This window comes from Doryrhamphus excisus, chromosome 4, assembly GCF_030265055.1.
Source record: "Doryrhamphus excisus isolate RoL2022-K1 chromosome 4, RoL_Dexc_1.0, whole genome shotgun sequence".
Taxonomy (NCBI): Eukaryota; Metazoa; Chordata; class Actinopteri; order Syngnathiformes; family Syngnathidae; genus Doryrhamphus; species Doryrhamphus excisus.
In genome coordinates, this window is record NC_080469.1 from 394,756 (window position 1) to 418,867 (window position 24,112).

Consider the following 24,112-nt stretch of genomic DNA (forward strand, 5'->3'; position numbering starts at 1 on the left):
ACAAGGACATAAACTAGAGCTACATAAGCTGAAAATACGTTTTTTTTTAAGTACACGGATACAATAAAAAGTTTTCTGGACATTCTGGAAAAAGACACTTTTAATGGCCTGGACAGAAGTCAGGGTTTAGAAACATACCAAACAGGCCCATTTTAACACCAAAACTTTGTATTTACAAATGAATGGAAATCATATGTGTGTACTGCATTTAGTTAGTCAGTGGTTTAGTTCATCAATGTCCTAATTGAACAACACTGCTGTCTCAAATATTACATTCCTCAATCCACATATAGTAATTATAGTTGCAGGGCACTTTGCAATTTTCATGCACGGCGCAGCGCTGCGCACCCATGCCTCCGTCCCTCCCACCGGCGCAAGTGGCAAAGAGGGAGGAGAGAAGGCATGAGTGGGTTTAACAGGCAGTAGCATATAAGAAAGTATTCCTTAACAGCAAGCGGTACGCGCTGTGTCATTCAATTTGTGTACATAACTGTATCACAAACTTAATGCAATTATATATTGCGGCCACTGGGTGTCACCAAAAAACTTACTTACTGTATATGGCACAGCCATCATTACACTGCTAAAAATGACTTACCATGAGTTTTTCCTATTTTCTGCCTTTTATTGAGGCGTGTAGGAACAGCATGAAATCTACCTTGAATGTGCTCCGCTTTCTTATTACGTTCAGAATTAGCAGTGCAACAGCAGAGGCTGCGGGAACCATCCAAGGGATCAAGTTTCTGTGGACCGGAGAGTGAGAAGCACTCCGATCCAGACTGCATCTCAGTCCCACATCAAAAGATACAGGATCTCCATGACAATGGTAGGCGCTCCAATCGTTCTCTTTGGCCAATCTTCACTCACTTAAGTCAATTGCATAATCAGACTTATTTGTCACAACACAAACGACTCTTTTAGGAAAGGAGTCATATTCAGTCTTGCAAATGAATGCCTTGACTTGAGAATGTGTAGTATGCATTCCTCCTTTTCTCTCGGCAAGGTCTTGCCATGAAGTGCGGATGGAGGCACATTGTTGGGTTTTCAACAACAATTCACCTTGAACAATAAATGGTCCTCAATTAACGCTCTCTCTATGCTATTTAATTTATCAGTCTGGTGCAACCTGTAGAAATATCTTTCTCTTTAATCTCTGTAAAGGATTCCATAAACTCACCTTGGTCAACACCTGGTATGGCTCTTTGCGGCCGCTTTTCAATCCTGAAGAAAACATCAGCATGGTCCCCACCGTCACTGATGGAACCCAGAGGTATTGTTTACGTTTTTTGGCGTGGGGCACCAGTGAATGGAGAAAAACTTGATACGCCCTAAACTCGCATGCTATCTTGACGTTGATGTTTTACTCCTATTTCCGATCATAATTGGTGATAAAATAAGTGTTGTAATTATTAGATAAATGCAGCTCCAGAACCATATCCTTCTCTCTTCAATTGCCATTGTTTGTTTGTGACACAAGTTAGGTTTTATCCCTAAATGTGCCTCACACGGGTATTAAACACATTAAAAATATAACATGTATACAGTCACTACTCACTATTAATGAATGGTAAGAGGACAAATTGTCTGTTGAAGCTTGAGGAAAAGTCATTATTAGTCGCGGTGCAACGGTAGAGGTAACCCACGGTACGGTCCCGGGGTTTGGGCTACAACAACTGTCAACTTCCCAATGCATTTTTCTGAAAGGGCCTGCATTAATACGCTGTAAAAAACAGACAAAAAGAAAGCATTGCAAATGTGAACCGCGATGGAGGAATAAGAATCTGCCGAATGTGAATTTTCAGTGAATTTTGTACTTGGCTAGTCTTTTCGGGGGTGGTGTTCATTTTTCCCAAACAAATGTGTGCACTTTAGATATTTGGGTACGATCCTGGGGTCCTCTGTCATATCCACCACGGTGCTGGGAGACAATCAACCCGTCAGCACCGCAGTCCACTTTCATCTCCATCACAAAGTACAGGTGAGAACGCGTTCTTTTGAATATATTCACTGTTATTGTTTCCATGGACACATTCATCTCCATGTGGTATCCATGTCATAGATCTCTGCTGGGGCCGTGTATGATCCAGTATGCGCCTTCTGGGATTTTACCCTCACGTAAGAGATATTTGGAATTTTTAGATTTCTAGCAAACATTAAGAAATGTGAATATGTGTTATGAATGTGTGCTTTGTGTGTCTATCCAGTCCAGAGGCTGGTGGGTGGTGGAATACCAAAGGGTGCAAGGTTGTTTCCAAACAATATGACTACACTGTGTGCTACTGCAACCACACCACCAATTTTGCATTGCTACTACAAGTCTACGAAGCCCAGGTAGTCATACAGTTTCCATGCACAGTGTGTGCAGCTATTTACAGCTCATACTTTGTGTGTATGCGTGGGGGTTTGTGTGTGTGTGTGTGTGTGTGTGTGTGTGTGTGTGTGTATGTGTGTGTTTCAGCCGAGCCCAGAAAACAAAAAAGCTCTGCAGGTGCTGACGTTCATCGGCTGTGGAGTGTCTCTGTGTGGCCTCCTCTTCACCTTCATCCTTTTCATTGTTGTGGGGTGAGTCACAAACATCACCGAGTGCACCCTTTAAATCACGGAGGGTGAAAAGCTGTTTTTTTTTTTTAAAAAAAACCTACCAGACTCACATCAAGAAAAAAATTGATTTGTTGAAGAGAAATATTTTCTGAAAATGCTGAACATAACGGTTGGATGTCTTCAGTCAAGAGGCGGGGTACACACGGTATTGGTCGCCAGCCAATGACAGGGCACATATATAAATATATAAATATCATATCACGTCAAATCACATATTCATTCAAAGAAAGACACATTTGTTTACAATTACATTTCATTTATTTTTAAACACTGGTAGTCCCACAAAAATATGACACATAACCAATTTATAGAAACTAACGCTAAAATGTTAAAGCTACTTACTTGAGAGATGTCTTGAAGTAACCTCTTTTCTTGAGGAACTTCAGACCGTGTAGTCTCTACTTCCGGATCAGATTCGAAAAGCTAAAATCGCCTTCATTATCAACTCCTACAAAGTTGGCTTTGCAGCTAACGGCACAAACCGGAAGTCTTTCTAACCCAGGGGTCGGGAACCTTTTTGGCTAAGAGAGCCATGAAGGCCAGATATTTTAAAACGTGTATCTGTGAGAGCCATATACATTTTGAATGCAATAAAATGTGTGCATTTTTATGTAAGACCAACAGTTTTAGATATAATGGGCTCTAATTACGTAGACCAGGCACACTACCCCACGCCAATGGGGTGTGGCCAGCATATTTTCGTGAGCAGCGCAGTGTCTAATAATAAATCAAATATTTGCTGCCATTAATGCAACTTCTGCTGCTGCATAGTTTTGAACCGTATTCAGTATATTTCATTCTTTTGGCCATCTTCACCAGAAGGCTTGGTTCTGCAGCTTTAGCTATTTGACTAAAGGAGGAAAGTTTACATTTACATGTTTTTTTGACATCTCAATGACCGAGGTAGACTACAGCATTACCCAGTAATAATCAAGTTTTGGTGTTTGACCTGGAAAATATCATCAGGAAAGATAGATATGGTCGGCCATATTGCAGTAGAAAATAGATGGACGAATTAAAATGCATAAGAAAGTTTTGATTTTTAATATTATTTTTAACAGTGATTTCTGTGATGTTTACTTTAAAATGTTAGCAAAAATACATTTTTATTGTGGTAAGAAATGCTTGAGAGCCAGATAGTGTCATCAAAAGAGCCCTACCTGGCTCCCGAGCCATAGGTTCCCTACCTCTGTTCTAACCCCTCGTCTCTGTGACCAACCACAGCAGAGTAGGCGTGCCCGGAGGCGGGCCGTGGGTGGAAGAAATTAGAACAGACCATTTTTGCAGGAATCACAAAGAAGTACAAAGAAATACAGCTGGAATAGGTGCAGATTCTGGAAAATCTAGAACCCTTCCTGTGAGGGTTATTGTGTGGAGCTGCTCTATAGAAGTCAACTCAACACAAAAATGTGTATAATTGGTCGGCACACATTTCTAGTCTTTTTGTGGCACTAACATGATTTTCTAGTGTTTAATATTTGTAGGATTTGATGTGAATGTGGTTAGACCCTTTCTGATTCCCCCCACCATTGTGGTATTAAGTAAAACTTTTTAACCTTTAAAAACCTTTGGCTGATGGAAATAATCCCTTTGTATTGGATAAACAAAATAATCAGGTGTGAAAATAATCATCAGTAAAATTCCAACTAACCATGTTACTAACCTGTCTGTGTTTTTCCTTACGCAGGGTTCCTAAATCGGACCGTACCACCGTCCATAAGAACCTGATTTTTGCTCTGGGAGTTGCTGAACTGCTGTTAATGTGCAGTGACTGGGCATCTGCTAATGAGGTTAGAACCCTGTTGATGCTGTAACGACATATGGGGCAAATAAGAAGAATCACCTTGAGTTATGTAACAAATACGTCTGCATAAACGCAAGAGAAAACATCAGACGGGCGACAATAAGAGAAAGGCGGCCACTTCCAAGGTGAAAGTAAACAGGCACCTTCTTGTTGGTGGGGAAAGTCCATCAAAGCATGAACAGCCATTTGGTTGCATCAGAAGAGGGGGACTGTGAGCCAATAGTGACGTCAAGTGACATCAAGATGCACATCATGGCTTTGATTGGCCGTCGCTAATCACCATTTTGTCCACTTTGATATTTCAGGCTGCATGTTTTGTGGTAACGGCGCTGCTCCATCTCTTCTTCATGGCCTCGTTTTCCTGGATGCTGGTTGAAGGTTTGCTACTGTGGAGCAAAGTCGTGTCTGTCAATATCAGTGAGGACCGCAGAATGAAACTGTACTACGTCATTGGCTGGGGTAAATGTATGCTACTTCAGTCATGGTTTTTTCCATACTGTCTGTTTACCCCATGCATGTCCCTTTCTTTCTTTTTTTGGTTTTTAATTTTCAAGTACTTTTGATTAGACAAAAAAATCTAACTTTAGTCTGAATTTTTGGGTGGCTCGGGACATGATTATGTAGAAAGCCGATGTTGTGTTGTCCATGTCCATGTCTCCAATTCTGTTCCTATGTGCTATGTTGAGAACTATGTGTTGCGCTGAGAACAGAATGTGAATAAGCAATAAACAATACCGTGATGTTTCCTCTCGCCCCCCATGTAGACATGCCCAGTGTTCCCCATTAGACTAAATAGGCTTGGAGACTAAATATTCCAATCATCAGATATCAAAGCAGTGACTGTTCCATAAATACGACTTTTAGCCACCGCCACAGCCACACCCACACCTCATTTTGCTTTTACTGATCTGTTTTGCAGGACTACCCATTCTGATAGTCGTGGTAACGCTGGCACTGACAGTGAACGAGTACAAGGCCGACGGTCACTGCTGGCTCAATCTGAAGACGGGCACCATCTGGTCTTTTGTTGGACCTGTAGTATTTGTCTTGGCGGTATGTGGTCACTTTTAAAGCGTGTATGTTCAAGTTTACATGTCTTTTTTATTTTCATTTGGGTATGTGCAGCGGCGTCGCCGGACAGATTTCACTGGGGACGTGCCCCAGTATTGATCTGCAGTGCCCCAGTATTGATCTGCAGTGCCCCGGTATTGATCTGCAGTGCCCCGGTATTGATCTGCAGTGCCCCGGTATTGATCTGCAGTGCCCCAGTAGTGATCTGCAGTGCCCCAGTATTGATCTGCAGTGCCCCAGTATTGATCTGCAGTGCCCCAGTATTGATCTGCAGTGCCCCAGTATTGATCTGCAGTGCCCCAGTAGTGATCTGCAGTGCCCCGGTATTGATCTGCAGTGCCCCGGTATTGATCTGCAGTGCCCCAGTAGTGATCTGCAGTGCCCCGGTATTGATCTGCAGTGCCCCGGTATTGATCTGCAGTGCCTCAGTATTGATCTGCAGTGCCCCAGTATTGATCTGCAGTACCCCGGTATTGATCTGCAGTGCCCCGGTATTGATCTGCAGTGCCCCGGTATTGATCTGCAGTGCCCCAGTATTGATCTGCAGTGCCCCAGTATTGATCTGCAGTACCCCGGTATTGATCTGCAGTGCCCCAGTATTGATCTGCAGTGCCCCAGTATTGATCTGCAGTGCCCCGGTATTGATCTGCAGTGCCCCAGTATTGATCTGCAGTGCCCCAGTATTGATCTGCAGTGCCCCGGTATTGATCTGCAGTGCCCCAGTATTGATCTGCAGTGCCCCAGTATTGATCTGCAGTACCCCGGTATTGATCTGCAGTGCCCCGGTATTGATCTGCAGTGCCCCGGTAGTGATCTGCAGTGCCCCAGTAGTGATCTGCAGTGCCCCAGTATTGATCTGCAGTGCCCTAGTAAAAATGTCACCAATAAAAAAAGTCACTTAAGAGTTTTAAGTCTAAGGCACATACTACTTAGTATGGTAATTCATTGCTGCTGTATTCACTCCACATAAACAATGCACACATGGCTAATTAATGGTAATTTATTAATGTGTAGCGACTTCAGCTGATAATACTTCTGTGTCAACTAGTACTGGGTTAAACGATTATTAATCATTACCTTTTGGCGTGAAGTATTCCCATACTTTGGATACTTTGTTGCGCAATCTTTTCTTCTGGCTGGACTTACTGAAACTTGTTGCCCGGGCCGCCGCCATGTTTTGATTCTGAGTAGTGGTGTGGCGTTTGTGAACAAACGGGTCAAAAGAACTAGTTCTTTTTTGCGAAGGAATGAACCACCCATAAAATACCCGTTCAGTCCGCCGGCCGTTTTGTTCATGACGGACGCAGCACTATGTCTAGGTCTATGCACGGGGGGGATCACAGGCTAACGTCCAATTGACCAAAATGAACAGCCAGTGATATATTGGTATAGCCTATGGATGGTGCAGTGGTTCTCAAATTGTCTATCTTCAGGAAAAAACATTTTCCCCTGAGATCAAGCCGTGAGGATGATTTTGAAACCATTCAAGTTTATTTCACAGAGTACGGCTCCACACTTGGCTGAGAAGCACAATGGGGCAGGAGAGGCTTCACCATCTCGCCATCATGTCAGTGGAGAGTGAGGAACTTTCCAAGTTAAGCCACAGCCAAGTGATTGACCGCTTTGCAAAAATGAAAACAAGACGTTCCAGTTTGCTTCCCAAAAAAGGATTCCCTGAAGAGACACAACAGCTGTTGTGTTTTTCTAATGCTTTCATGTCATGAAGTCAAGAGGAAAGTACACAAGTAGGCCAACTGCATTACCGCAGTGCATTTCAGGTGGTCAATCGAAGATCTAGAATCTAGAACATAATCTGATATGATTGAATAGTTTATAGATCTATTTATGCTCTTTAATGATAAATAAGTGTTGAATTCTCTTGTGCACTTTGCGCGCTCTCATGAATTCTTCTATGGGGTCTGGTGACGCCCCTGGCTGTGTGAAATGATGTGGGTCATTTTGTTGTGTGACGTTTACTAATTAATTGCTGCACAGTCAGTTTCAAATCAACATCCAAAATAATAAACATACAATAAAGTACAACATGAGAACAATAAATGTGTGGAAATACAGTAAATGGGTGAATATCAGCAATGAAAATCTTGTCTGAAAGTTTTTTTTAGCAAATTCATTAATTGAGACACTAATTTCATGGCAAGGGGCGCCAAAGGTGCGCTGAATGCTCGCCAGCGCCGACCTGGTCTATTCTTTTTGATTATCTCAGTATTTTAATCGGAATCCTGTCGGTCTTCAGAACCAGGTAACCAGAGTAAAGAAGCTCTCATTGGAGTTGTATGGTTTTGCAAGGTATTGCAATAATTTAGTGGCTGAAGTACAATTGAAGCTACTTTACTTACGCTTTACTACTTACTGGCATTGAGATGATGTTGGTCCCTTCTTGAATGACCTGTGTTTTACAAAAAATGTCCAACAAAATATACATTTTCTGTTTGTGTCTTGTCTTTGTTGTCAAATGCTAACTTCACCATTCGTCTTCGTCGACACCTTTGTAAACAAACCTCCACTCTGCTTTGATTCTGAGTCTCGTTATCTCATAGCTGCCGCGATGCCGTCCTTTGGATGATTGTAATGACATGTATATCACCGGGAAGCTATTTCTTATTTGGATAGTCGCCTTTGGAGGAGACTCTCTGGTCAAAACTTGGTGTATGAGAGCTTGTGAATGAGTTGAACTCGTTCCTGAAGAGAGGCCAACCGGAGCTGTCGCCTTCGTATTTGAGGCGAGGCTGACGCTGTTGTCCTCCACTTGCAGGTCAATTCAGTCGTCCTGTGCCGGGTTGTCATGGTGACTGTTTCCAGTGCTCGCCGTCGTGCGAAGATGCTCAGTCCACGCTCAGCATCGAAAATGCAGACCTTTGACCTCACCTGGTAAGATACAATGAAATGTGTATTTGTCTTGTGTTACTACTTTTCTGTGCAGTATTGTAGGAGAACATCTTTCTGCAAGCTGAGATCCAGCCCTTGCACACAATATTGATGTTTTCTTCTTATTCTATCAAACTGTGGTCAATATAGACAGTAGAGAGATAGGAGCTGTGGTTTGGGAGTTTTGTGTGGGAGCTGTTTGGTCTTATCAGCTTGACCTTCACCTGGCCCCAATACAACAAACTCTTGTGCATAATACTTAACACTGGAAAGAGCATGATTTACGCTCATGTAACATAGTAGGACTCTTCTACTACATATTTTGCGTTGCCTATGCTTTTATTTTATTCCCAATGAGGCTTGAATTTCTGAGTATCACCCCAATAGTTGGTATGGTGGATTCCCATCTACTCCTGATTCATCATTACAACCCTTCAAATTTGCACATTTTTGGTCCAAACTTCATATTTTCTTTCTAATGCAGTTGTTTCCAGTCAGGTTGCAGGGCTTTTCATAGCACCGAGTCTGCACGTTGAAAGGTTTTCAAAGACCTTTCAACAATGGGCTGGCCCCCAAATACATCTCGGACCTCATTCAAATTTGCTCCCCAGCGCAGCCACTGAGGTCCGAGGGCCAGCTCCAACTCGTGGTGGCAAGACGAGACTAAAGACCAGGGGAGATCGAGCCCTTTCTGTAGTCGGCCCCAAGGTATGGAACTCTGTCTCCCCTCCAAAGTAAAAAAAGGCCCCCACCATCGAAAGCTTTAAGTCTTGTCTTAAAAGCCACTTTTATTCTCTGACTTTTTAACTCGCCGTGAGTCGTTTGGTCCTCTGTCTTCGTCTTTTAGTCCTTTCTTTTTGTTTTAATTGCTGTTTTTAATTGCTGTTTTAAAGGTGGCCAGTTGCAAGTTGCATCTTCTCTGAAGAGTAGCAACTCAAAACAACATCAATAATACCATTTGCTCCACTGGCTGAGCGGAAAAACAATTATGATTAAAAAAGGTAGCCTAATTAATTGAAGAAGTGAGTTACTTTTGCCCGAGACATAATGTTAACTTTAATAGCTGAAGACAAACTGCATTCTTTTCATTTTGTCGAATGTCCTTCAACCTCTGCATGGAACATGCCACAACGCCATCCTCGCTCTTGCAGCTTCATTCCATTACAAACGGGCTGGAAGTTGATGCCAGAAAAGTGTGTGTCTTTGCACTCCAGAAATGGAAACACATTTTGAACATAAAAGAGAAAAGGGTGAGTTGTGGCTTTGTCCTTGCAGATTCATCGCAGTGGAAAATGTCTTCCCCAGGTGCAGCACCGTTGATGGGAACAAAAGGAAGCGTAATTGCCTCATCATGCAAAAGGGGACGTATCAGCTCCCCAATTACTGAAAGAGTGATTGCAAACCAAATCCTCGGGAATGTTATTAGGCATAAACAGGGATATTTGATGATAGTTTTTTTGAAGAGGTTTTTAGACGAAAACGTTCAAACGTGTAAAATGCCAAACAAATAAAAATGATCTGCACAAGTAAAGCGGAGATACAAATTTGCAGAATTTTCATTAAAAAGGTGAGCCTATGCATACACTTTCCCAACTGGAAGTTACCCAGCATACCTTGAGGGTTATACATTAGTATAAAATAAATATTGTTTTGCATTCAAGGCTGGAAATTTGACATCATATTGATAACATGAACATGAATAGTTCAGATAACTGCAATTAAAAAACAACAATTTACACATGCACACATCCCTTCAATCATGGCATCAACCTTGTGGGACCTCTTAACCTACAGACACCTGAAATCAGCCAGTCAGCATCACTACAGTGTCTCCAAAGCCTACGAAGACATGCAGCCACACTGGACAACCAGCCCTTTGCCATCATTGAAGTTAGTGGTTAGTCGGCTACTAAGACACTGAGAGCCGCGGTTTGTACTTCCGAGCCACCACTTTTTTGCCAGCAAAATACAACATGATGGCCATATTCCTGCATACACCGATAGATGGAAATATGGACATAAACTGCACGACGGATTTATGGACGCGTGATGTTAGCCCTGTTAACCAGGATAAGGATTTCAAACTACACACTTTTCTTTGTTTGAAAGAAATAAATGTCAATTTCTAGAAACAAAACTGAGATGCTTTTGTGAGATTTTGTCATAGTCATTGTTGTTTTTGTAGAGCACAGCTAATGGGCATGCCTACTAATAAATATAAATAAAAATGTATTCTCAGCAGCATGTGGTCAGAATGGTACAATCTTGATCACATAATTTTCCAATATTCGACTCCTCAAATTGAATTGTTGAATATTTGACTATTCTGAGACACCCCTAGTTATAAATACACTCCTAATAAAAAGATTTCCCACTGTTGGATCTCAAGGAGATTCTTAAGAATTTCTGGTAATTACATTTTTGTGGAGTTTATTCTTTACATCCAACTCTGGTTTGTTTTCAGCCATCCTAATTGTCGGAGTAATATTTTCGAGTTCTACCCTCTCTTGGAGTTCCTTTTTAACAGTTCCTCCATGACAGCAAGCTGAAACTGGACTTTGTAATCAGGTACCATTGGGACTTTTTTTTTTACTTTGTCCTTTGAGTTAAAAGAAGTTCTTCCTGAAGTGTAATCCCATTCTCTATGGACATTTTTGGCTTAAGTTTAGAAGAAATAAGTTTGGGGCCAAATGGTTAGTTTGCTAACTTGTTAGCTCGTTAGCTCACTAGCTAGCACCCATCTGAGTCCTTGCAGCATAAAAGTTGAACAATATGTTGTCAAGAAAGAATAATAGGACTGTAAAGCTGACTCTGTGGGTGTTATTTCTCTCTAAAACAGTCACTCTTGGTCAGTAATGTAGTATGAGGACATCTTTTGTCTTCAACCCGGAACTGCAATCATGGTAGTTGTTAGCTATGTTAGCTTTGATGAGCATTAGTCTGCTTTGCGATCTTCAGATGTGTCTCTTTGGCAACAAGAAGGTGAAGCAACATCTTCACAAGGAAGGAAATTGTTGATTGAAATGGAACAGTTAACACATTTCGAGTGTTTTGATGCCCAAATGTCATATGAATGTGAGTCACAATTTGATATTGTATATCAGAACAGGGTCCACGTGGAAATGTTTCATGTGCTGGAATAAATTCAGTGCTTTGTTTTTATTGCTCTGATGACTAAATCTAATACATGTTATTGACTGTTTTATACAACTGAAGCTTCACTATAAATGTATTTTTTTGCTCTAAATAAATTTGCATCAGTCATTTTTCCATTGAATATATGAATAATCTAGATTTTTTTTTACTCTTAAAAAAGAGTTGAATTAAACACATTGTTCCTCCTAACACCAATAATGAGTGAACAACAGTTTTAGCGTTACATATCCTCCTTATCAGATTAGAACCTTAACTAAAACCTTAACCTAAAATGTTAACTCAGGAAAGGGGCTCCAAGATCAACTGAAAGGGGGGTGCCATCATGATCTGGGGTCCTTTTTCCTTCAATGGAACAATGCATTTTCAGGTTGTGTGGGGGCGTCAAACGGCTGTTGATGGGACTCAGGATCATTCATTACCAAAGGCCCCCGTTTTATGTGGCAATGACTGACTTTTTCAACAGGACAATGCTGCAGCTCACAGACTGGACATCAGTTCCAAAAAGTGAAACCACCTTCACCGTCTTTTTTGAGCTATGGCTTTAAACGTTTGATCATCAGATGATTATTTGTAATAATGTGCTTTCACGAAAAAAAAGGTCTCACTCCCATTTGTTTTTGCATTTAGACCCTCCTAAAGATCAGACCGTGCAAAATGTTCTTGCAATTTTTCAACTGGCATTGAAATATTAATCAGAAGCATATACGTCTGTGTTTATGTTTATTTCCATACTGGCACAATTGGTGTGGTGCAGATACATTGTGTGTTCCACATGTGTTATTTTGACTTGCATTTCTGCAAGTGAAGGAGGTGTTTGTGTTGATGACCTGCTGTTGCTTTCATTTGTGTGAGTATGTGTAGAAATGCCAAGCTGATCCATTGCAAGTAGACAGTGCTCGCCATTCCAGGGTTTATACCCACGACCCCGTCGAGGACAAGTGCTATAGAATATGAATGATGGATGCATCAAGCAAATTGATGTAGTGTACAGTAGTACCATAGACGCAGCCCAGGCTTGGTTCATGTCAAAAATAGACATCTGATGGGCCTCACAATTACTCTACTCTGACTTCTACTTTGTTGCCATGAACGAGGCATCTACTGTACAGTACATTAGTTATATTTTAGTTTTGTAGCATTTATTATGTGCTACTTTGCAGGGCTGTGACTCGCCCAGTTCTCATTCTGCTGCCAGTCCTGGGTCTGACCTGGCTTTGTGGAGTACTGGTTCATCTGTCTATTGTAATTGCTTATATCTTCACTGCGCTCAATGCCTTCCAGGTAAGCAAACTTTCATTCATTTCTACTTTCTACTGAAAAAATGTGCTCGTTTTGTTTTGGCCTACAATGTGTGCATCGGTCATGCATGCCTTCCCAAATACATTTCACAACACTTTGCAATGTACAATGATTCATTATATTTATCATTATTATCTGGAAAACAAAATCATCAAGTCACCGTGTTGTGGGTCTCAGGATCGGATTCATATGTTTCCCCTAAAAGACAACGCATGGTGCATGTAGCAGCGGCGGGGGCGCGGTGCGTGTGTGCAGTCATAGTTTCGGATGGTGATTAATCATGGCTTTTAAAACTAATTAATCATGATTAAACAGATTAATTGCAGATTGAAAACGAATTAATCATGATGTGGGAAAGCGAATGAATCGTGATTACACGTGTCTTGCAAACCAAATTAATCATGATTAATCTGATTAAAATGTTTAATCATTTGACCCCCCCAACTAAAAATCGGATATATTTCACCACAAAACTGCCTGATTTATCCATGGCTATGTATAACCATGACAGAATGGAATGGAATGGCCTTTATTGTCATTATACAAGATGTACAACATCTGAGATTGAAGCTATGAAATCCAAAGTGTACAGTGATGAGGGATTACTGTAATTACATTTAGAACTCATGAGTGGAGCCTTCTTTGAAAGCAATGAAATTGAATTTGACCATGATAACATCCTCAGAGGATGGTGCATGGCTACAATAATGTGTGCATGCAGTGTGTGCACGTGTGTGCACGTGTGTGCACGTGTGGGAGACTCCAGTCAGGTCTTACCTCTCCTCCCCTGATTTCATAGCTGCTATTTCCTTCCCCTCAGTCATCTCTGTTTTATTTCCACAGGGTATTTTAAGAAAGGCTTATTCATTCCGCCCAATCTGTCTCCATCTTTGCTCCTCTTTGCTCTTTCCACCCTCCTCTCAAATCTTTAATTAATCAAAAACGGCTAGCCCCTGGGTGACCCCAGAGAGCTGCTTGTTAATTTAGATTTACTGCGTGTGTCCAGCACAGCACACGTAGTGAAACAGTAGAAGTTCATTCCCGTGTCGGTAGGAGGATGATGCTATCTATTTTTACTTATTTATTTATTCAAATGTCTTTTTTGGACCAAAAAGGAGTCATAGGCCAATTGTGTGCTAACGATATACAAAACAAGGTTCTAATTTGTGAAACCAAATCTTTGGTAGAGCATGCCAGTTTCACTCTTGAGAAGACAAGCTACACACTCCAAGAACGACACTCTTAACTTTCAGTAGTAGTGGTGTAATGTGCTCCGAAATGGGCGGGGCATGAACCGGAAGTGGGTGGGGCTCAAATCAGCACAGGCCCATGAAGAAAAATCTGGTCCACAAATGGCCCATTGGCCACACTTTGGACATCCCTGGTTTACACGGCACACACACTGCAGGTTGAGGTGCTCTTCGCCAGCAAGCCTCTCGGGAGGATTGCACCACAATTTACATGACACGACGTACGGCGCACGGGAATACGGAACGGCATTACAATGCATACAAACCAAAAAACGTATTTTTAGCAAATGAGTGGGACAGCGTGTACTTCAGAGTGTTTCCTGTAGTGTCTTTCCATCGACAATCCAGTATCGTGTTTCCATCTGACAACATAGGGTCCGCATGGGACTGCTGGCCTGCATGCAGCAAAGGTTCCTGCTTCACTGAAAGTGCAACTCATGTCTGCGTGCTCCCAAATCTGCATTGAGGCTGTGCTCACCACGAGCCCCAAATTTAGCACACGTTTTTGAAAATATACCGAATATAAAGAAGTACACAAACAGACTTGGCGGCTGCGGAGGCGGTCGCTGTGTGTAACTGGCCAATCAACTGGCCAATCAACTGGCCAATCAACTGGCCAATCAACTGGCCAATCAAAGGGCGTGAAGAGAGACTAGTTAACATATTACCCAATAGCCACGTTTACATGACGAGTTTTTTATCTTTCTGAATGACTTTCCGACAACAATGGTATCCATGGAAAGGAATATTCCAATCTCGGGTCTACAATATAATCAACCAGAATAGTCAATGGGGCATGCCCAGTACAACGTAAACACCGAGAAGGCTCTGCAGCATCCACTGTAGGACGACCAGGTTCAGAGACAGCTACTTCCCCCTGGCCATCAGACTGCTCAATGCCAAATAAGCCCCTCTACCTTACTTACATTATTATTATTTATTTTAATTATTTAAATTATTTGGGCAATTTACTGTTCACGCTGCACTTTACATTATGTTGTTCATATTTGGTGTCTATTCTATCTATTTATTCTCCACATTATTATTATTATTATTATTATTTATTATTACTTATCTTCTTTTGTGTCTGTTATTATATGGGAGCCAGGCAACGACATTTCGTTGGCAATTTCACTACTGTGTTTTTGTGCAATGACAATAAAGGGAGTCTATCTATCTAACATCACGTCATACCGACTTCCTCGAGTTTTTCTTTCACTTGTTGGAATAACTCCATATTTGCAAGTTTTTCGTCCGTCCACTCTTGAAAATAGACACGCGATTGGAGTATTCCTTTCCATGTACTCCATTGCTTTCGGAAAGGTGATTCGGAAAGATTCCATTCGGAAAGAGAAAAAGTCCTCCTATAAACGAGTCTACTGACTCAGCAACACATAGAAGCTGAAATCTGATTAGACAAAACAATGTAAGATACGTAATGTAATGTAAGCACGACTGAAAGCAGTGCAGCCTAGAAACAAAATTAGAATGAAAGACTGCTGAGGAGAAATTGTTATGCAATAGAAATACGAAGTTGTAGTACTCGTTGCATAACGAGGCGAAGGTGTACAGCCTGATGCTGCGGAGCAGCGTGCAGGGGAGTACGGCCTTGATAGGCTGCATTCATTAGATGAGACATATGTTTCTTGGTGTCATCTTTATAAGATCTAATAGATATGTAAATAACCCCGATGGAAAATTAAAAGGTCCTACAAGAACGTGCAAACTCTTGACCCAGAAGCTTCCACCAGCAGCCACAAGCATAGACGAGATGACTGTACTTTGTAGTGCAAAGATATTTCAAGTAAGTGTGGTGCAAAAGAGGACGCACAGCTGGGAGACCTGTGTTCGATTCCACCCTCGGCCGTCTCTGTGTGGAGTTAGCATGTTCTCCCCGTGCATGCGTGGGTTTTCTCCGGGTACTCCGGTTTCCTCCCACATTCCAAAAACATGCTAGGTTAATTAGCCACTCCAAATTGTCCATAGGTATGAATGTGAGTGTGAATGGTTGTTTGTCTATATGTGTCCTGTGATTGGCTGGCCACCAGTCCAGGGTGGACCCCGCCTCTCGCCCCAAGACAGCTGGGATAGGCTCCAGCACCCCTGTGACCCCAGTGCGGATAAGCGGTAGAAAATGAATGAATGGTGCGAAAGGAGTACTGTACTATGAATGTACTTTGGTAAAAAATGTGTAGATGTACTTGCTGATGCGTGTATGTATTTTCCACAGGGCCTGTATATTTTCCTGGTTTATGCTGTTTACAACAGTGAGGTAAGATGACATTTAGTTCCTATCAATGTCAGTCACGGCAACAGAATGAGATTTACTTGAAGTGTTGCCAGCTTGTGATTTAAAAGAGCGTTTATCATTTAGGTGAGGAATGCCATAAAGAGGATGAAAGAAAAGAGGAAGGCCTTATCTTTCACAGTAAGTCATTCAAAAGCAAGCGCTTGGTCTTGGTGGGTGGGTGAGGAAATGGCAGCTTCGTTTGCTGTACTTTTATATGAGGGGCTCAGCGGCTGGGGCCTTCATTCTGTACCTGGGGACGGGTTGAGTCTCTAGGATGTAGTGGGATCTGCCCCGGGATGGGTCCATGAGGATGAGGACTGTGTGGGCTCCCAGCTCTTCCCACCCCATTGTGTTACAACCTTTAGGACTTTGGTTGCTCCCACGATTTTAATAATGACAATTAATTCCCGTACACCTACACCAAATGTCACAGAAGCTTTAGGACCCTGGACCACGTTCCTTTCGTCTTTCCTCAGCATGGCTGCCCTCCGAATTTGAACTGCAAAGTTTCTTACTTCACTGTTCTTGTCACGTCTTGGCTTCGGCATTGCGACACGACCCCAAGATGCAGAGAGCAGGAGATCCAAGTGCCGATCAAAAGTCTATTTTAATAAATACAGAAATGATATACAGCAGCCGTAAACGAGCGAAGACGGTTGGAGTAGCGTGGGGAGCTACAACAAACAATGCAGCAACAAACTAGGGAGCACGCACCTGAACTAAATAGGAGGGGAACACAATTAGCAACAGGTGCGAGTGATAAGGGAAAAGCAAAGCAGGCAGACAAAACAGGAAACGCTACCAAAACAAGAGCACGAAACAGGAACCAAGGCATAGAAGTAGAAACCAACTAAACTGTCACACAGGCGAGCTTGCGGATCGTGACAGTTCTTCTTGTTTCATTCCGCTACTGCGACAGAACTGTTCTCAGCCAACAACCTTCACACCATCTCAAAGAGCTCCGAAAACATCCTGGGACCATAGCCCACCGACCCCCTCCAGCCCCGAGACCAGTGAGACGTCCGGACCCCCCAGTTCCATTTGTACTTCACTGGTCATCAAGAACGGTAGGTTCCCTTCGCTTCGTCATTCTCCGTCGGCGTTGAGTTTGACCCCGAGCTAAACTGCAGATGCAAACATAATGAAGCCATTTAACCAGACTGCCATCTTGGCATTGTAACAGTATTGTAACATTGTAACATATTCCCAGTATGAAATAGCCAAATAAGGGAGGTAACTCAATCAACTTTTCTTCTTTTATTTCAGAGAGTTTCCGAAAAGAGGGATTTGTGGGTTTTGCATTTAAGCCCTCAACAGGAAACCAGGTAAGGTACTGTATATACCGTATATTTACTTATATGCGTGTGTATGTGTGTGTACATGTACTGTATATACAGTGGAACCTCTGCACGTTGCTGTGCATTTGTTTATGTTGCTAACTGCTTGCTTCATAAGCATTGCAGTAGGGTAGATGAATATCATGAATTATTCATAATAACATACGTAGAGTTAAAGGCAAATTGCAGAAGTGTAGAACCGGTAGCCCTTCCCATCATGATTAATCAATTTGAAAACCAGGATTTAAGTGATTAAAAAGTAGTTTTTTATTAAGTATTTGGCAAAAGAACACATAAATATTCCCCCCTGGTGGTGGAAACAGGCAGCACTTGGGCCTCGTCTCAAAGACAGCAGAATGTACATGACTTTGTACAGACATTCGTTTTCTATGCCGCTTATCCTCACTGTGTTATACAGTGTATCAGTATTTTGATCTGCCACAATACAGTAAATAATTTAAATGAAATTGTGTCATGGTGAGGCAATTGAGAATTTTTTGGGCTAGATTTAAAAAGCTTAATGAGTTAAATTAATTACAGTTCATAATTCATAAATCCCTCAATTTTCAACCTCTTGATTTTACTAACATAAATACACTAGAAACATTAGGAACGCAGTAAGAGTCACAGTGTGTTTCTATTAACATCGCATTATTTATTATTATTATTATTATTATTATGTTAGACACACTGGTTAAATGCTGCTTCTTCTTCTCCTCTTTTGCATGAAACAGGTGGTGCAGCTCACAGCATTCAAGCAATCAGGTACAACGTTTACCCCTTTCATTGTTTATCGTAACATTTAGCGTCAAATGTTTCATGCTAATAAACAGTGAATTTGGGAAAACCGAATCATATAAATCCAAATATCATGACGTCACCCTGATTGGCGATGGAAAAAAAAATGTCATCCAGCATACAATTTGACTCTTCACTCCGCTTGTATGCTTAACTGCTGTCCATGTTGTTGCGTTTCGCTGGTTTCAGTTTCGAGTTCCGTCTATGGAGTCCTTTTTGTGGAAATGCAGTATTGGAAGAAGTTCAAATAGTTTTTGTTGTTTATTTTAAACTGGTACTTATTTAAAATTGTTTCTTGTACATTTCTTAGCTACCTTTTGAGTGTTGGGTTGCTGTGTGACACCCAGTCACCCTGATTGGTTCCTGTCAAAGAATGGATTGAGTAAGGAAATCAAACGATGCACAACGATGAGCCAATTCAAGAAACAATACAAGCAGTTGATGTTTGCTAAATACAAGGATGAAGAGTCTTGAACCAGTCATGATGTGCTATATATATCACTATATTGACACGCACTATGGTACACATTATGGCATTGGATGCTCATATCACCCAGTACTTCACTACGACGTGCATTATTGAAGAAAAAAAACAAACAAAAAAAAAACCCTTAAACTGTATTATGGAAAGCAGGAAGTGAACAAATGTAAGAGTTAGTGATTGTAAAAGTACCAGATGGAGGGGTAGGATTTAATAAGCTTTGCTTCTTCCTACTCCTTTTGGACATGTGGAACTGGGAACTGATTATGGGATGCACTCAATTGGAATCTGATGCATGTTCAAATGAAATTAAACCATTACCATTACCATTACCATTACCATTACCATTAGCATTACCATTACCATTACCATTATCATTACCATTACCATTACCATTACCATTACCATTACCATTACCATTACCATTACCAAGAAAGAGCTACCGTTTCCTCAGTGATTCGCTAGCGGCACAGTAATTATACGATTAGTAGTACTTGTGAAGTAAAGGAGTGATTAGAAATAATTGGAATGTAATTTATGTTACAAGAAATGACCAAACCAAAGTAGAAGAAACGTAATGTAACATTGATTTTGAAATTCGTTCATGTGTTGTTTTTCGTTAAAGAAAATAAACATGAGTACAGCTTGTCATGTGAATAATGAACCAAAAAGGCTTGCGTGTGAAAAGTGTCAGCGTGTATTTTGCTGTTGTGATTTTGCAGCAACAGATGGCGCAGGGAGTTAAATGGTGTCCAATAGCAATCAGCGGCAAGAACAAAGTTTGAAATTGCTTCATTCAATGTTTCAGCGTCTGTGAAAAGCGTCTGCTGGATGACGTTGGAGTGGCCGTGGGTGTGCATTGTCGACTGATGAGACAAAGAAGAAGTTCATTCCCTTTCTCGGCAATGGTCGTGTCTGGCTATTCACAGCGTTAGCCATTAACCACTCCAACACCTGCTCTCGCTCTCACTCTGCTTTCACTTGGCCTCCCTTCTTAATTTGTCTTTTGTATGCTAACGCACTTGCAAGCTCGCAATAGGGAAGCATCATGTTCTAATGTGGCCGCAGCTAATGACCTTCTCTGTGTTTCACCGCAGGTTGCTGAACCGCAAATGGAGTCCGTCCTGATGCCCGGTACTTGGCGCTTTTGCATCACACCTGATCACACAGTTGGGAGTGTACACAAACACAAACATACACAAACGTACACAAACACTCACGCATGCCGCTGGTGGAGACCAAAGTCACATTGAAGAATGGTTGAACCTTTGCTTCCACCGTCGCTATTTGGATACGCGTAGAGCCAAACCTTCACACAAACCTTCATGCGTATTACGCGTATGAATAATGACTCGCTTTTTTTCATTGTGTGCTTTTACTGCAGGGGTGTCCAAAGTGCATGCCGGGAGCCCGCATCTCATCTTTTATTTATTAGAAAAGTAAAATAAATACATATCACTTATTACACTACTTAATCTATAACCTAAAACACGGGGCCTATGGAGTAGATACCTCCAGTTCAGAGGTTGTGGGAATATTTGGATCTTAAGGAGTTTCTAAGCACGGCTTCAAAATGCAAAGGAAGAAATGTTTTGAGTAAGCAATGTATTGCAAACAACCATTAAAGCTAAATATGCTATATAATATATAACACCTGAATCAGTAATGACTCGCTGCGCCATTCTTGTGGATCACCTCAAAAATGGGCTTTAGCACGTTTGATGCTGGTGTTGAGTGAGGTTGTTTCGATGGAAGAAGGCCAACATTGTGAACTCCAGTGTTGAAAAACCACACAGAACGAGGCCACTCAGTCTTGGGGGATGCCCCCTGCAACATAGCCACATAGACGCCCCTGCACAACATGTAGCTCCATTTTTCATTCATTCATTTTCTACCGCTTATCCTCACGAGGGTCGCGGGGGTGCTGGAGCCTATCCCAGCTGTCTGGGACAACCATTCCCACTCACATTCATACCTATGGACAATTTGGAGTGGCTAATTAACCTAGCATGTTTTTGGAACGGGGGAGGAAACCGGAGTAACCAAAGAAAACCCGGGGAGGACATGCAAACTCCACACAGAGATGCCCCTCCATTTTACACCCCAGATCAGGATTGCGCCCCCTTCACTGTGGCGTGTAGAAAACATCTCTGGTTTTCAACATCTCCTTGTCATGCCAGTAACGCTGGAGGCCGTCGGGACCATCAAGGTTACGTATTTTCTTCTACGAGATTAAAACTAGCGTCCATCTTTCAATGTCCCACATTTGGTGCTCTTTGTCAATTCCAAAAGGGCAGTTTTGTGGCCTTGAAGGAGACGAGGCCTTTGAAGAGTTTTTTTCTGTGAGGATGGTCCCGTGTCTTGACAGCGACCAACTGGATCATTTGATCATTTGGGGGGGCTACCGCTTGACGTTTTGTTCCATGACCATCAGGACCTTTGAAGACGCAGCCCAACAAGCTATTCTGCCTTTGCCACCAAGAGACCACCAGAGTGTGAATACCTGACAGAAAATGACATTGAATCCACATTTTGGCTTTTAAAATCTGTAGTCTTAAACTTTTCATTATCTGCCGAGCACAATATGCTTTCTCAAAAATGTCCCGTTTCATCTTCTTAGAACCTCCTTCAGATCCAACACTGCAAAATGTCAAATCTTTCCATTTCTCAGATGGTTTTAAAATGTGGATAACGACTGCATCAAAGCAAATGAGATTATTCTCTCCCCATAAACCTTTTTATTTATGGAATTTATAACCACACAATTGCCTTTTTTAATTGGTTTTAGCGTACTTAAAGTACAAAATGTACTAACGTGTATTTGTATGCAGGCCTGGCTTGTTTGAGCACCCCTGCTTTACTGGCATGGAAAACAGAAATGGATGTTCCAGTCAAGGGTGTCAAAACTCTTACAGTTTTGAACAGTATTATTATTGTATTGAGCAGATTTTAAGATGGTATTTTTCCTGACAAAATAGTAGACAGACATCTTGCAGGTTCCTCGACGTTCCTGCGACTCTTCTCATATATTTGTCATTCTTCATGCTCTTTGCAATCATTTTTGTCGGTCTTTCTTTAGTCTGTAGTCAAAGTACACAAAGAAGAAGTCTCAGCAAGGTAAAATATCTGAAATAAGTACAGAACAAGAATCATTTTTGGTACATTTAAGAAATATGATGTCACCAGTGCTGTGCAGTCAGCCTCATCCTGAAGGCCAGAAGCATCTGCAATGCCTTGTTGGGAAGCGTATAGAAAGTGTAGGATTTGTCATTAGGAAGTAGTTTATTAAACAACCTTGGATTTTCTTTGTCCATGCGTGTGTAAGAAAATGTAAATGTTGGAAAGAGAAACTGGGACAAATCATCCCATCATCTCCACCAAGCCTATCTCCGTTATTCAGGTTGTTCAATGTTCCATCACTCATGACCTGACATGAACCTTTCCATGTTGTCTAAAGGTTGCCACGTACATAAATAGACGTATTTGCTCGATGTCGTCTGATCTAGCCGTGTTTTAGTTACTCATGTAAAAAATGTCTAGTTTGCTCTTTGTTTGAACTTATGTGTCTCCAAATTGTCAGTGCACTTCAATAAGTATGCTGTGTACACTCGGTTCCTGAGTGTGTGAAAAAAAACCATTATGGGACCAGAAATGGATGGGAGACCGACTGACTCAAGTGGTTCCAGTTCACATTTTAAAAGTAAGAAAATAAGAAGCAGGTAAAGACTGAGATAGTAATTTCCCTGTTATGTCCGTGTCTTTACAAATTTCCCCACTGAGGGACGAATAAATGCAAATCTTAATCTTAATCTCCACAGCAGACAGAAGATCTGATCTGTTCCATCCATCATTATTCATCATCAATGACTCCACCCACTCCGAGTACAGATACAAATCCAGATCATTTAGATGGGTGAACAGATCCAGATGCGGATAGCGGCGTACTCGCTCATCCCTAGTACACAGTGTACTTATGTTGGAAGTGTACTGACACAAGTATTTATATTAAGGTCATGTGTTGTACATAATCACGGCTACTGTTAAAAGTAAGATAGCCAACATGGCGATGCAGCTTTATTTCAGCAACTTTTATTGGTGTGATGCTATTACAATAAAATATTGCAACAAAACAAAATGCTTGGGTCATTGTCTCTTTTGGCAAGAAAAAAAAACACATTCGGGACAGACTTGTCAACCCGCAAGGAAAAGAAACCAAAAAAAGAAATAACCAAATAACCAAAGCAATATCACCAACAGTAGCAGAGGGACCTGAACAAACAGCTTTTTTGAGTTTCAATCAATTGTCATTTTGTCACATCACAACATAAATATACACCATGTAACACACAACCGTCTCAGCAGGGACATTCAGATGTGTGTGTCTGTGTGTGTGTGTGTGTGTGTGTGTGTGTGTTAAGGCAGACTGAGCGATTGTCTACGATATCTTGACATTTTTCACATTGTGTTATTTCGGCCACAATGTTACAAGAAGGATTTGTTTCAGAGTTTATACATTGTCATCGCTGCTCAATACACGAGTTTAATGAGAAAGACGTGGCTGGACAAACATGTGATACGCCATCAAATATTTAGGCATTAATGGCAGCAGGCCTTCACCACGTCTTCATGTCCACACATATATTCAAAAATGCATATTTCCCTCATCCCATCCACAGCAGAAGAGTTTCTTGTTGTTATGCAGACTTGGACCAATTAGAAGCTCAGAAATGCAACCATAGCTTACGTGTGTTCCAGTGCCTCTGTTCATCAATATAGTGACATGTTAGTACAGTCGTCCCGTGTAATACCGCAGTTTGATTTCATTATCACTCCTTTAAGATTGCAGGTTTTCAGAAATGAATCCATGAATAAATGGCAGCTGTTTCGTGGTAGACTATGGCCTATTCATCAAAACATTGGAATGCAAGCGATATGTAGTATTCTGGTCACTAGACAGCAGTAATGACAGGAAATGACAGTAAGGGAAAATAGTACAGTAAACCCTAAGACCCGAAGTGTTCATGTGTGTTGCTGTAAATGTGTCCTGGTGCTCGGGGAGCTGAGTGAGGAGGTGGACAGGAACTGACGTCGGGCATTCAGGATGGGTGACGTGGGTTACCAACTCAGCAGTACTCAACA

At 41.6% G+C, this 24,112-nt stretch overlaps 1 protein-coding gene across 2 annotated transcripts in view; it reads left to right on the top strand.

Moving 5' to 3' along the window:
• adgrd2 (adhesion G protein-coupled receptor D2) overlaps window positions 1-23,092 on the top strand; it is a 34,998-nt gene extending 11,906 nt beyond the window's left edge. The window contains exons 9-25 of one of the 2 annotated variants that reach the window (XM_058070832.1): window positions 692-826; window positions 1,162-1,270; window positions 1,873-1,978; window positions 2,060-2,115; window positions 2,205-2,331; window positions 2,459-2,562; window positions 4,289-4,391; window positions 4,711-4,864; window positions 5,325-5,458; window positions 8,250-8,365; window positions 12,679-12,799; window positions 16,298-16,339; window positions 16,442-16,495; window positions 17,277-17,424; window positions 17,624-17,687; window positions 18,429-18,459; window positions 20,071-23,092. In XM_058070832.1, the coding sequence (XP_057926815.1) occupies window positions 692-826; window positions 1,162-1,270; window positions 1,873-1,978; window positions 2,060-2,115; window positions 2,205-2,331; window positions 2,459-2,562; window positions 4,289-4,391; window positions 4,711-4,864; window positions 5,325-5,458; window positions 8,250-8,365; window positions 12,679-12,799; window positions 16,298-16,339; window positions 16,442-16,495; window positions 17,277-17,424; window positions 17,624-17,687; window positions 18,429-18,459; window positions 20,071-20,226 (1,760 nt within the window). In that variant the 3' untranslated portion in view covers window positions 20,227-23,092. The remainder of the gene's footprint in view (window positions 1-691; window positions 827-1,161; window positions 1,271-1,872; window positions 1,979-2,059; window positions 2,116-2,204; window positions 2,332-2,458; window positions 2,563-4,288; window positions 4,392-4,710; window positions 4,865-5,324; window positions 5,459-8,249; window positions 8,366-12,678; window positions 12,800-16,297; window positions 16,340-16,441; window positions 16,496-17,276; window positions 17,425-17,623; window positions 17,688-18,428; window positions 18,460-20,070) is intronic. The other variant, XM_058070833.1, reaches the window with a different exon arrangement.
• Window positions 23,093-24,112: the final 1,020 nt, after the last annotated feature.